The 15365-nt window shown below is 37.1% G+C and overlaps 1 protein-coding gene across 5 annotated transcripts in view; it reads right to left on the bottom strand.

Moving 5' to 3' along the window:
* Nucleotides 1–15365, bottom strand: part of PLXDC2 (plexin domain containing 2) — a 365033-nt gene that overhangs the window by 177314 nt on the left and 172354 nt on the right. For all 5 annotated transcript variants that reach the window (XM_070726234.1, XM_070726236.1, XM_070726237.1 and 2 more), the window contains exon 2: nt 14178–14389. In XM_070726234.1, the coding sequence (XP_070582335.1) occupies nt 14178–14389 (212 nt within the window). The remainder of the gene's footprint in view (nt 1–14177; nt 14390–15365) is intronic.

Genomic DNA, 15365 nt, shown 5'->3' with positions numbered 1-15365 from the left:
CCTTGGAGGGGAATCAGAAGAAAGCAGCATCCTGGAGATCAATCTTTGGACAGTAATCAGGTCAGTGAGACAGGAAACCCCAATGAGATTGGATGGAAATGAAGACGACCAGCAATGGTGGTTGTATAGAGCTGACAGCTGGACGAGACTGGACTAGAGGGACAATGGAGTGGTGAACCCTGGAAAATTTGGATTCTGATAATTATGAATGAGCTTCGTTTGGCAACAATAACACTTTGGACCAAGCCCAGATGGTGGATTAAGGAAGAATAACAGCGCCGGACTTACATGGCGGCAGGCTTTGCTGGAGGGACCGGGAGACACGGTCCCTCATGGCGGCCGCCATTTTGGATCCCGGGCGAAGTCTCGCGATGCGAGACTTCGCTCGGGAGGTCAGGCCTGATTGGCCAGGCTCCTGATAGGTCCGGGCAGGGCCTGCTTGCCCTATATAAGGGCGAGCAGGCCCGGGGCTCTCCCTTTTCGCCCGGACCCCAGAGCCTCGAGCAGACACCCGCCCGCCCTCCACTATTTTGCAGTGTGCTTAGGGGTCGCCCTTAGGGGGCCGAATGGGAATTTTTTGCAGTTCTGCCTCTTAGCCGAGCTGTTTTTTCGCCCATTCCACACTGGGGTGATGGATGTGCGGTTAGGGGGTGCTTGCATTTATTAGGTTAATTGGCTTACCTTTGGTCATTTGGGTAGGCAGGTTAGGGGCGGAAAACTGGGGTGGTTTAGCAACCGCGCGTTCTCCCTTGGGCATCTTTGGGGATGATTGACAGGTTCTCCGCAAGCTCATGGAGGGAGTTTCTGCCTGAGCAGCTGGGGGGAACCTGTCTTTGGGTCCTGCACCTTTAATTCCCGGATTCGGGTTAGCCGGCGGGACCCCCCTCATGCACAGCATGGCAGGGTCGCAGGTGACGGCCTGGCCCTCACCTGGACTTGCATCGAGATACGCCCATGAGTTGCCCAGGAATGTTTTTTGGCATAACGTCATTTCCGCCCCGGAAGTATTTGTTTGACCCTGTAGGTCCATTTCCGGGTCATAGTTGATTATGCTAATTTATGCAAAATATTGAATAAATTATGCAAATTTATGTTAATAAAAATGACCCAATTTAAATCCAGCTCTGGTGTCCGTGTCGTTACTCCGTCTCTCCAGCAAAGGGGGCCAACGAGAAGAAGAGGGAGGAAAGGGTATTTTTTCCTCTTTGCATTTGAAGCAGCGAGTGAAAGGGAAGGCAAAGCAAATGATTTGGGTAAATAGGAAGTATGACTATAAAGGTAATAAAGATCAGACTGGGATTGTACTCCAGATACTGCAGAGGAAAATATTATGAAGTAGACTGTTGTGACAACCTTAATAACTAAATAAACAAAACTTAATTAAGAAGAGCTGACTAATTGCGGAAGGCATTTTGAATTGAATATTATTTATGCTTTGCAATAGAAGTAACAAGAGAGAGATTTACTGGACAAAAGAAAAGGGATAGTTGCATAAATTGACATTTGTCTTTAAAGCCAAAGACATTACTGTAAGTAATGCTTGGACAGATTAAACTGACTGTTGGATTAAATAACTAGAAAATACTTGGTAAATACCTGGTATGTATGTCTATATATCCTGCCTTGCATGCAACACGCTACAGGTTCAAATACTAGTAAGGGTATATCTGTCTGATGAGACCATAACAAGGTTGAAATAGATCTATAACAAGCTCCCTTCCTTTTCACTTATCAGCAAATATATATATGTATATGTAAATATGTATATGTAAAAATATGTATACGTGTGTGTGTGTGTATATTTGTTTTCATATATTTTCACGGGTACAGGTATGAAGGTCTTGGCATATTCGGGTTTCTTCCCGTGAAAGTTTCAGAGCTTCCTGGCAACGTTTCAATGAGGTCTCACTCGTCATCTTTAGGCTGGTGCTTTTGTCCTTGTGCTAGGGTGAACTATATATATGAAATGTACTATATCTAATTTTTTATTCAAACTATATTCAAAGCAGCAACCAAAAAAAATACTTATTGAATAAAACTGAAAAAATGGTGTAACCCTTTTTATATGAACAGGAATTAAAATGCTTATGCAGATTTTGAGCCCACCACATCAATTTTTACTAAAGTGAATGCTCTATTAACATATAACATTAAACCTTGAAAGTTATCAATTAATCTTGAAGATTCCCATTTTTAAATAATAAAAATATCTGTGTTATTATAAATTAGTACTACTAAGCTGTTTTGCTATTTTACTCCAAAATGAGATGTTTAAACAAGACTAGCTGATGGGATTTCCAACCAAGCATATTTTTCAATACTATTTTAATTATATGTTCAGTAGGAAACAAAGCCAATAGGAACACAAGACAGAAATACATTAGTGCATTAGCTGCCTAAAGGTAAAACAGAAAAGCTGGACTGCAAAAACACTTTATATAAATTACGATCACAGATGAATTGTAGTTTTAGCACTGACTCTATTTATTTAGTAGCATAACTGAATAAATTTGAATGCCATATTTTTGTTTACAAAATAAAATATTTAAAGAACAGGCACATTTGAATGGCGAAAATGGCCTCCCCCACCCCCGAGGCCTGAAAGAGCTCATTTCCCAAACTCTGGTGGGCCTGGTAGGCCATTTTTTGCCCTCCCTAAGCTCCAGAGGAAAAAATGCCCTTCCCCATCCCCCTGGAGATTCTCCGGAAGCTGAAAATGCCCTCCCAGACTCTCTGGGTGAGCTGAAAATCAGCTAGCTAGCACAGATTTTCGCATTGAAACTGAGCTAGGATAATGGCTCACATGCCAGCAGATACAGCTCCATACGCCATCTGTGGCACCTATGCCATAGGTTCGCCATCACTGATATAGTAAAAAATACAATTCACATTTCTTTGCGAGTAAGACATAACCTGGTCCTTTAATTCTTTAACAAAGCAAAAATTGTTCTTATTCACTCACAGTCCTTTCAACCCAGCAATGCTGATTTACACCTTTCTCACCTAGAAAATTCTCTTATGCATAGGATATATTATATATTCTGTTTAATTGGAATGTAAGATTTTGGAATAAATTCTTGAATAGCCTGAAAAGTTGGTTTAATACAACATTAGGATTTCTTTAGCAATAACATAACAAGGAAAAAAAAGACTAACTTGTTTTTTTTCCAGCCTCGGGAATAATATCAATAGTGCTTGCTTTCAATTAAAATATGTCTAATTTATGCTGCTTCTATTTTTCAAAGCATCATTATATTATACTGAAAAACAGATTCCGCTTTTCTTATCATTTCATAACTGAGCAATCAGTCTTTATAAGGAAAATGCCTTCTTTCAGTTAGGTTTGTGTTTACTGAATGGATTGCCTTGATGTTAATTTTTCATAAAAATATGATATGAATTGAAAATACCAACATGGTGATCTAACAGCATGAAGAGGCCACCTGATGTTTTCCAGATGTTTTGCACTTCAAATCAAATAATATGTTCACTGGAAATTGCTCTACAGCAAATGGGCAAGTGACAGAGCCAAACTGACAGCACCATTAGATTTTGTTTTTTCACCATTTTGAATCAGAAAACATATAAGCTCTACCATCAACTAGGATAAAGTTAGTAAAGTTCCACCTATTGTCAACACGTCCTGAAAAACATAAAATCTCAGCTGATTCTGCCCTAAAAACTATTAACTTCCAAAAGATCATTGCCTAGCCCCATGGAAAAAGCCAGAATTAAAAGATTAAATTATGCATACTAATTTCTATTTAAAATTAAATAATGAAAATTGAAAAATAGCCTTGATACTAAATGATGTCAAAGGTCTTTGGTCCACAATATTTTTTATTGTGAATTGCAGATCTACTCTACATAATTTAGATTTCTTGGAACATGTAACTCCCCAAGAGAAAGATATAACAATAACAACAACAACAACAACAACAACAATAATTTATTAGATTTGTATGCTGCCTCTCTCCGAAGACTCGGAGGGGCTTACAGCAATCATACAACACAATCATACCATACATAAACTATATATGCTCAGGGGTATCTCAGTTACTCCATGCCTGACGACAAAGGTGGGTGTTGAGTAACTTACAAAAGGCAAGGAGGGTGGGGGCTGTTCTTTTTACTTAGACATAAAGTTTGAACTTGTTGATTTTCTTTGGAGGACAAAGCAATGCCCTTTATACTGCTCACATGTCTGGAACCCACACTGTATTTGGGACATTAATACGAGGGTTATCTGGAAAGTAAGGTACATAGCTCTCCCAGGGAATGTTCGCGAGGGAAGTTGGTATTACTATCGTGTAGTGGGAAGCCAGCGGACGAGAACGAGCAGTACCAGTAGTCAATAGATCACCAACTGGCATTCTGGTGAAGGTTACAGATGAGTGTCCTCATTCCACTTCCCTCCAAGTATGAAGTGCATGCTATAATACGCTACCTGAATACCAAGGGAATGGATGCTGCTGTGATGGATGCCCAAGATTTCTGCACAATGGGTGTCCAAGATTTTTCTCACCAATTGCTGAGTTTTGAATTTTTTGGCTGAAGGATAAAGGGTATGGTGCCACTGCATTGATTGACATTTGCTCTCTGGAGTATGGTGATAAGCCCAAGTTTCATCTTCTGTCACTATACAGTTGAAAACAGCCTTCAATCTTGAAATGGTTAAGAAATTCTTGGGTGGCACTGACTCTGTTGATTTTGTGGACTTCAATAAGCATCATGGGCACCCATCGCAGCAGGGTTCATGCCCCTTAGGGAGGGGCAATTTGGAGGGAAATGAATGAGGACGCTCATCTGTAACATTCACCACAACGCCAGTCAATTATCTACTGACCATTGGCACTGCTCGTTCTCTTCCGCTGGCTACCAGCTACACAACTTCTCCCATGAACATTCCCCACGCGAGCTATGTGCATTGTAACCTTACTGTCTGGATAACCCTCATGTATTAGAGAGATTCCAGAAGTATTTTACAAGAAGAGTACTCAACTCCTCTGCTTGCAATAAAATTCCTTATTCCACTAGACTTGAAATGTTAGGCTCAGATAACCTTGAAGTACACTGTCTGACCTAACCTTAGTAAATAAATAAATTTTAAAAAAGAACTATTCTGAGGATGCAGCTAAATTCTTTGGAAGACTGAGATGAACTACTTGTTGATCACATTCTGTCCTTGTTGCCTAGCAAAACTAGTTACTTTGGTTAACGTTTTAAAACTTTCTTTTAAAGAGGAGTGATTTATTTTAGAATAAATATATTAATATCATTTGATGCCTTAGTTTAAAACAAGAGTGCCAACCTCATGTCGTCACAGCAGCATCACGTGAGATATTGGGGATTTTTCTTCCTTCATTAAACTGGGCATGGGTGTGACCAGCACATGAGGCATCTGGGAGTTTGACAGTCCTGGCCTAATAAAATAATTAGTGGCAGTTTCCTGTCTATTCACTTTGCAAATATAAAAGTTTTATTCAGGCTGACACTGAAATGGGAAAATTGACTATAAGATGACAAATATAATTCATTGAATATCTTTATCTACGTAGTATACACATGTGGGGAAAATATGAAAAGCTGCAGCATAGGTACATAATCTAATGCTTTATTGATGTTTAGGACCAATTGTTACCAATATTCAGCAGCAAGGAATTTTGGAATTTGAAAACCTCATGAGTTCAACAGCTAGTGGCAGACTCTAGTCTTTAAAAAGCAAAGTAAACCAAGTTTTGCTCATTATAGTACTGTGTTGCATTTTCATTTCCCATATAAATGGAACTTGTGTTGATAAAATTTGAAGCAACTATACATATCATTTAAAATAAAATAAAATTGCATAACTGACTTACTTTGCGAATTGAACTGTGAAGGTGATCTACAGCTGTTTGCAGTTTTGAAGAGCAAGCAAAGGGTGGGACTACAAAATGCTTCCATATGCAATTAACTCTGAAATTTTAAGGCAAGGAGGAGATTTTTTTTTCTCCCACCACTGATTGCTATCTGTTCCTTCCAATTCTTGATTTCTAAAATGAGAAGTGCAACAGCTTAATTGCCTTGAAGTTACACTCTGACTGCAAAGTCTGCTCTTGATAGATGGGTAGGAAGGGAAGAGAGAGAAAAAGAGCTATTTCCTTCTCAGTGGAACTAGTAATTTGCATATGCTCAGGTTGGCTCTTTTTATTAATAACTCCAGGGGGCTTTCATGTTTGAAATTATCCCTAACAAAAATGGATAATTTGTGAATGCCAATATGATCTGCCATAATCCTGAAGGATAACCTTCCATAACCTTGGAACTTTTCGCTGCACATACTTTAACTTCCAACATTAACAGCTATTGTCATGGGTTAAGGAGAGTTTTGTGAAGTTAAATATCTGGAGGACTTCATTATAGGCAAGAGTTGTTTTAGACAAATAGGCAGATTACATTGATCTTATCTGCAATTTTAATTCATCTTCAATGTTGCAAGGCAGTTTTGAATTTTCAAAATATATGAAACAGTTCTTTATGTAGTATAAAGTAAAATATTTTAATAAATGCCTATCCCTCGTATTACAATTCAAAATGAATCTTTCAGTGTAAGTATTTTACCTGTACATTTTAAAAAAATAAACAACTCTGAAAAATATGTCTTCAAGAATATACAGAAGAATTCATGGGAAAATAGGGCAACAGGATCAACATTTCAGCACAACTCAGGTGACAAACTCAGGTGTCCCTTTTTTTGGAAATGGCACTCACTATTTTGAACCCATTTTTATTTTGAATCCAGAGCCACAGTGGACAAAGATAGAATGCAGTACCGCAGGCTACTTCTGCTGATCAACGGCTGCCAGCAGTTTGGCAGATCGAATCTTACCAAGCTCAAGGTTGACTAAGCCTTCCATCCTTCTGAGGTGGGTAAAACCCACATTGTTGGGGGCAATATGCTAACTCTGTAAACTGCTTAGAGAGGGCTGTGAAGTGGTATATAAATCTAAGTGCTATTGCTATTTCCCAAGAACTACAAAAAGAAGATTTGTTGTGGTTCAGTTGCATCCTGCACAAATAGTCATGGACTCAGAAGATGCAGAGACTGTGCAGGCACAGCACAGGCGTCCTGTGTTCCTGGCATTTGGGACTGATGGTGAAAAAGATGAGGGGTCAGGGTCAGAACAATCAGAGCCTTCTGCATTTCCCTTCTTGTGAGGAATTATTTTGCATTTCCTGTGCTAAGTGATCCAGAAGAGGAGGAGCCAGGGTGTGCAGGGCACCTAGGAGACATGAGTGGTTGGCTAAGAGGAGATTTACCCATGAGTAGTACTGCTGGCTATTGGGTCACACCCTCACCCTATTTAAGGATGAGGCGTGACCTATCTCTTTGCAGAGAACAACACGTTTCATTCTGGCTTCTGGCTTCATGATAATTTGGCTTGTGTTTAAACAGACATTCTTGCCTTTCAGAAGAGCTCTGGACTTCAAAATTATTTCTGTACATCTCTGCTTCTGAACACTATTACAGCTGGGGTAATTATTACTGTGTTTATCTCTCTCTCTCTTTGGGACTCTAGCCAACTGATAAGACTCTCTCTGTGCATACCGGCAAAGATAATTAGAGACTTTGACTTTATTTGAAACAACTTCACTTGAAAATATTCCTTGTACAAAGTAAACCCTTTATTATCTACACCCCATGGTCTGCATTAGATTTCGGGGGAGGGGGGGAGGGCTCAGAGCTACAACATAACAAGATTTGATCTCCAGAGATTAGAAACATAATTCTATTTTTTCCTTACAGGGGTAAAATACAGTAATCTCTAACTAACTTTTGTGTCCCAGCAGAACTGACTGTGCAAAGCTCTGCTCAACTGCACTGGCATAACATGTTCTGCGCATTTGCAGAAGGCTTTGTGCATGTGCTGATGATGAACGCACATTTGCGAGCTGCTAGGGAAGGTAAGTGGATTTCATCCCTACATAACTTATTCTTTTAAGAGCAATTTTTGTGAATGACATAGGGGAATGTTTGTGAGTGACATAGGGGAAGGTTTGGTAGGGAAGGTTTGCCTATTTGCCAATGACTCTGAAGTGTGTAATAGGGTTGATATTCCTGGAGGTGTCTGTAATATGGTAAATGATTTAGCTTTACTAGATAAGTGGTCAAAGCAATGGAAACTGCAGTTTTTCTGTTTCCAAATGTAAAATAATGCACTTGGGGAAAAGGAATCCCCAATCTGAGTATTGTATTGGCAGTTCTGTGTTAGCAAAAACTTCAGAAGAGAAGGATTTAGGGGTAGTGATTTCAGACAGTCTCAAAATGGGAGAGCAGTGTGGTCGGGCGGTAGGAAAAGCAAGTAGGATGCTTGGCTGCATAGCTAGAGGTATAACAAGCAAGAAGAGGGAGATTGTGATTCTGCTATATAGAGCACTGGTGAGACCACATTTGGAATACTGGAGATATGCATGGAGTTTTCTTGGCAACATTTTTGGAAATCACTTGACCTTATTGTTGCTATGGCTGTGCTATGGCTTTGAGTAAGTGATAGACCCAAGGTTATCCAGGTGACTTTGCGCCTAAAAAGTGATTATAACTCACAAGTCTGCTTTTAACTAGCCAAGTGACATCAAAAATTTCATGAAGCAGGCTCCATATATTGTCTCCAACTATATGATTCACAAACAACAATACATTACTTTTATTAAAAGTTTTTTTATTTTCTACAGAGGTTTTTAAGATTATCTATATGTTATAAATCATTAATATAACAATAAGTTATTAATATAATAACACGGAAGACTTGAAATATGCATTATTCTGATATAGTAAGAAATATTTTATTATATTTAATCCTTATTTAATTGAATTAACTAATGTTTAAAGTAGCTATGAATTCTGTTTATATAAATGATAGAAGAACTTTGCAATTTATTTCCTTTCTTTTCAAAACAGGAAGAGGAAAGATGTGAGAGGTTTCAAGCCCAATATTTTCTGTTGAATATTCAGGAAGCATAGAATCTTGAATGAAGAGGTATATATGAACAGTATCAGAATTTGTTTGTTCTTACCTACATTTAAGGATCATGGTGAGGCACAATTTGCTATCATTGTATATCTAATGTTAGGGAACAGTTGGACTGCATGCCAAACTGAATATATACAAAACTAGTTTTCTAATTCAGATTAGAAAATAATTGCATATGATAATTTCCCCTAGTCTTACATGCCAAATTTAGAGAGAAAATTAAATTGTTAATTTAAAATATAACATGTGATATGAAAGAGGGTAATAAAATATTAACATGTTAATATTTCATGAAAGACAATATAAAATGGGATAGGTGTGTATGTGTGTATACTGTCAAAATCACCGTGGTATTCCCAAATATGGGAAGAAGCAAATTTGCTTTCATTTTGCCTCTCAGCCCCACGCAGCGGCCATTTCAAGGCAGATAAATGTTTTTATAGTCAACAACTATAATTTACATGGTTCCATATTTCTGCTGATAGTGAAAAGGAAGGAAGCCTAATATAGATCTAGGGATTTGAACTTGTAGCCTTCAACCAAGGTCATTTTAACCCTGCTGTTCTGTTCGAAAAAAGTTCCTAATGTTATGTTCCCGGGTCACCCTGACCCGGACCGAAAACTCTTCATTTGCAGTGCTTATGTTTGGTCTTTTTGAAAGCTTTTTTCACCTGGAAACATGTTTGAACATTTCTGCACACAATGGAATGAAAATTGAACTGAAAAAATTAATCCTTATTGGTTTATTTTGCACATAAATGTGCCTCCCCCCCCCGTTTTTGTGAAAGTTTTTTCAATTTATGGATAGTTTTGCTTGCAAAATCCATTCTATTTTACTAAAGTTGGTGTGGGATTGGTAGCTTGAACATTTCTGCACACAATGATATGAAAATTGAACTGAGAAAATTAATCCTTATTGGTTTATTTTGCTCATAAATGGGCCCCCATGCTTATACTCAAATAGGCTTATACTCGAGTAGGCTTATACTCGAGTATAAAATGATATGGTCTTATATTCAAAAATAAACCAATAAGAATCATTTTTTTTCAGTTCATTTCTATTTTTCTTATGTTTAGGATTGTTCAATTTAGTATATCAAAACTTTTGAGTTTATTGATAATTTTGCCTGCAAAATGCATTCTATTTTACTATTCTATTTTGGTGTGGGATTGGTAGCTTGAACCTTTCTGAACATAATGATATGAAAATTAAACTGAAAAAATGATCCTTATTGGTTTATTTTGCTCATAAATGGGCCCCCATGCTTATACTCAAATAGGCTTATACTCGAGTAGGCTTATACTCGAGTATAAAACAATAAACCAATAAGAGTCATTTTTTTCAGTTCATTTATATTTTTCTTATGTTCAGGATTGTTCAATTTAGTATATCAAACCTTTTGGGGGAAAATTCCTTAGGGATTTGTAGCCTTAAAAAATATAAATTGACACGAAATTCAAAAAGGATGGGGGGAGGGGCTTTTTGATCAAAATAAAAATATAAGTCTCAATTTTTCCAGTTCAATTTTCATATCATTATGTTCATAAATGTTCAAACTAGTTTTCCAGTGGAAAAAGTTTTCAAAAAGACCAAATTCAAGTACCTAAAAAAAATCATTTTGATCCGGGTCTATATGACCCGAACAGAGTAAATGTGACTTTTTTTTTGCCAAGAAAAAAAATTTTCCCCCACCCCCACAAATATTTTTTTGATGATCAGCATTGTTAAATTGAGTAAATGAATGCGTAAGATTTTAAAGAATATTTCGGATTTGGAGCATAAAAAAATAAAAAGTGAAAATTGTTGCAAGCAGCCGGGGGGGGGGGGGGGAGGCCTTATTTCTGATGTTAAAAAAACAGTAAGAATCATTTTTTTCAGTTCCTTTATATTTTTCTTATATTCAGAAATGTTCAAGGTACCATTCCCACACCAACTCCAGTAAAATAGACTGCATTTTGCAAGCAAAACTATCCATAAATTGAAAAAACTTTCACAAAAACGGGGGGGAGGCACATTTATGGGCAAAATAAACCAATAAGGATTAATTTTTTCAGTTCAATTTTCATTCCATTGTGTGAAGAAATGTTCAGACTACTTTCCAAGTGAAAAAAGCTTTCAAAAAGACCAAACATAAGCACTGCAAATGAAGAGTTTTCGGTCCGGGTCAGGGTGACCCGGGAACATAACATTAGGGAGTTTTTTTTTTCAGCAAGAAAGAAACCTCCCACCCCCCAAAAAAATTCTCATAGAGAGAACCCCTGAAATGATGAAAAGTCATGAAATTTCAAGTTTCAGATATGCAGGGAAAATTTTTTACAGGGTCTCAAACCTTGATTTCGGGTCTCACAGACCCGAACAGAACAGCAGGGTTAACAGAAAACAACAATATAGCCCTTCCCTGTTAAAAGCTGATTTGGAGGCAAGCTTCTGGCTTAGAGGTTAATATCCTGCCTTGCATGCAGAAGTTCAAATTTGTTTGCAACTGCCATTTGTTCCTTATGTATAGTGGTGGGGGTGGAGATTTGGTTTGAATGTAGCAAATAGATTGGGTGGCTATGTTTTAATGATTTGATTGGTTGGTGGAATCACATTTAGTTGAAGGATTGACATGGTGATGATTATGATATGTTTTTTTGTTTAAGGCTGGTTTCCAAATCTCTGGTAGGCGGGATGTGTCATCTTGTTTGTTCATGCTGAGGGGGTGTTTTTCTATCTCTATGGCCTCCATGATTATTCTTTTGTATACGTTTTCTGTTTTGGATAGTAATTTAGTTTTTTCAAAGTCAATTTTATGCCCTGTTTTTTTAATGTGCTGGACAAGGGAGGAAGTTTTTTCTTCTTTTTTGACTGCATTCTTATGTTCTGCAATGCGTGTGTTTATTCTTCGATTAGTTTGTCCAATGTATGTGGCTGCACATGTTTTGCAAGGGATTTCATAGATTCCTTGGTTTTCGAGTTGGATTTTATCTTTTGGGTTTCTTAGGATGTTTGATATTTTTTGGTTAGTGACAAATGAAGTTTTGATATTATGTTTGTGGAGAATTTTACTAATTTTGTCTGTGGTGCCTTTGATGTAAGGGAGGAGGGTGGTGCCATTATCCTTATATATATAACTATATATAACTATTACATAATAATGTCTTCATATGTGTTCCAATTTCTTATTAATATTCATCAATGGGTAAGAATAACAATAAACTGATTAAAAACAAGAACATAACACAGTCACTATAATGACTCGCTGGAGCATTTTGAAAAATTATAAAGTATGATGTTGCATTTTCAAGAATATAACAATAATAAATTATATGCTGCCCAGTTTGTAATAGTAATCTCAATCTTTGGATTGACAACCATTTCAAAGAATGTATGTAATTCTAGATTCTTGGTGTTCTCTCAGGCTGACTGTTATATATAATTATAATAGACTGTAGACTATAGACTGCAATAATAATAATAATAATTATTATTATAAGAATAACAACAATAACACAACAACAATAATAGAGTTAGAAGGGACCTTGGGTGTCTTCTGGTCCAACCCCCTGCTTAGGCAGGAAACCCTACACTACTGCAGACAGATGGTTATCCAACATCATCTTAAGTGTTGGTGCGTTTACATGCAGATGTTTCATTATGCAACTAGATAACATCATCAGTGACAGAACTGCATTGTTGCAATATTATCATTGTTATGTGATCAAAATTCACCTGATAATTGGCATGTATTTACAACAGTTGCAGTGTTCCAGCTTATTGATCTGTAACTTTCCCAACTGGCTTTTGAAGAACAAAGTCAATGAAGGAAGATTTGCTTAACAACTACATGGTTTACTTGACAACTGTAGTAAAATGAGAAGCAATTCATTTAACAACCACCTTGGTTGGCAGTATACATTCTGGCCCCAAATGTGGTTCTAAGTTGACTACTCGAGATAGAATTGTCAGATAGCTTGTTAAAACACAATGCAAAGTTTTGTGTATTGCAAATGGAATCAGAAATCAGTTCATGGAACTGTATGAATTAACCAAACCATCATGGTGATTGGAAATTAATTTAGGTGTACAGAGAAGCAATTGCAATGATGAACAAATTATAATTGTGTTTTCTTGAAACTTTTTTTAAAAACTCTCACATTTCATTAAGCAAATGTAATGTAATTCCTATTCTATTGTAAGATTCCAATAATGACTGTGAACAAAAAATAAGGAAGAAAAAGTAACCATGCTAATGAAGCCAGGGAATGGAGAAGAGTTACCAGAAATTTGAAATGATTACCTTTCCATAGCGTTTCCAAATAATATTATATTGTGTTGCATTATTCGAAGGAGTTGATTCTCATGAATCTTATTTCATAAAAACATTCAATATAAGAAAGGAGAGCAGCTGAAATTAATTATGTCATTGCAGAATTTAAATCTATAGGATAAATACTGGGGGTTATAAAAATATATTTATTATGAATATACACACATGTGTGCATGCACAAGAGCTTAATGCACATACACATTTCTACTTCAAGATCTATTTGTTCTGAAATTCCTAAGACATGAAAGTTGATACCCATGGATGTACAATAAGTATAATGGAAGTGCTTTAAATATTTGTAAGATTCTTTATTTTGGAGTTAAGCCTTCAGAAAAGGATAAAGCACCAGAACAAAGTAGATATAATACGAGAGCAAAAACTTGTTGGTGCACAGAAATTATTGTAAATCTCAGAATTTTTTGTAAGTTGCAATATTAATGTGCTCTTTCTGATTCACTGGGCATATAGAAAGAAAATAGAATTCACAAAATGCATTAAGACTTTGGTTTATGGATTAAATCTCCATCCTTTTTTCCATATATCTTTGTTTATGTTTGCGTGCACATAGTTTGTGTGGCATAGAAATGAACTAACTTAATCTGATGAGATGAGAACATTGCTGTTATGAAAAGCTATACCCTTGATATTGCATTACCTACTGTCTATGCACCCTTAATATAGTATCTGGTGGGGCCAGCTCCCTGTTTTTGTATATAAAGTTTTGAAATGCCTGTTCTTGCTGGCTGATAAACAGCTTTTATGGGAAAGCTGCGAGGGGTTGATAATGAGGTTTTACATCATTGCTCACTGTGCAGCTATCTGAAGTCAACAACATCAAGAGAGAATAGCCCTCTACCTCAATTTGCGTAGTGTTATCATGCGTGTCATCAGGAAGTAGGTCTGTAAAACCTCCAGGTTCTGAGGAGTCCTGTCCTATGCTGGCTCTGTTGGTGTCCACTGATTTGAGCAATTCCGAATGCCGTTTCCATCTGTGGCTATATCTGTAGGAGTCCATGTGCACTTTCTCCTCCACTTGAGGGAAGCTCTGAAGCATTTCATAAAATGCACCTATCAGATAAAGAGATAAGATAGGATTCTTAATGAAGATAAAAAGAAGTCAAACATAGTTTGTTTTTCTTATTTACAAGTGGGAACCTGTAATCCTGCTAAGGGCATCTGAAAGCCACTCTTGCTGTTTTCCAGGATATGCTACATAAAACTCGCTGATAAATTGTCAAACTTCCAAACTGCGGTCTGGAGGAGCCACGCACTGGCCATGCTCATGCCTGGTTTAGCGAAGGGGGGAAAAGTTGTGATACATCACATGATGCCACTATGACAATGCAAGTTTGTCATCTCTGTGCTACTCCATCCATCTTCCTTCTCTAGTTTTCCACTCTCTCCCTATTCATTGTGTCTAGTTTTTCATAATCAGTAGCATTCATTTTCCTGTCTGTGAGAGGTATCCAGTGAATGAGAATGTGCTGCACTTCAGATCTGAAGAATAGATGATCTGAAGTGGAGACGAGTCAGTATATCTACAAAGAAGTTAAAGAAAGTATATAGTGGAGCTTCAGAAGTGGACACAATATTGGCACCTCCTTAACTGTATATCTTTTCCTGGGATCATGCAGCCATTCTTCAACTTTTCCAAAAGAATCAGCTGGTTTAAGAATGTTTCCCCAGTCGCACTTTACTCAGATTCAAAATACAACACAATCAACTTCCAAAGTTTTGAATAAAGGCATATGGATTATATTAATTATAATAGAACAGCCGATAAAATTTTAGTAGAATTCCTGATCTTTAAAACAAGATTGATCAACCTTTTAGGCCGACGGACCTTAAAGACCAATGGATAAATAACATTGTAATATCACAAATGTGGGGGGAGCCAAAATGTTCCTTTCCCCCCCTAAAGATTGTGAAGAAATTAATGAACAGTCTTGAAAAATCCGAAGGAACTTTTTTGTCCCTTAAATCATTTACGAATCGAAACAAATCTACTAGGGATAGGGAGAAATTAGGATTTGAAGAGGTTCCA

This window comes from Erythrolamprus reginae, chromosome Z (genome assembly GCF_031021105.1).
Source record: "Erythrolamprus reginae isolate rEryReg1 chromosome Z, rEryReg1.hap1, whole genome shotgun sequence".
Lineage (NCBI taxonomy): Eukaryota > Metazoa > Chordata > Lepidosauria > Squamata > Dipsadidae > Erythrolamprus > Erythrolamprus reginae.
This window is presented reverse-complemented; position numbering and strand designations above follow the sequence as displayed.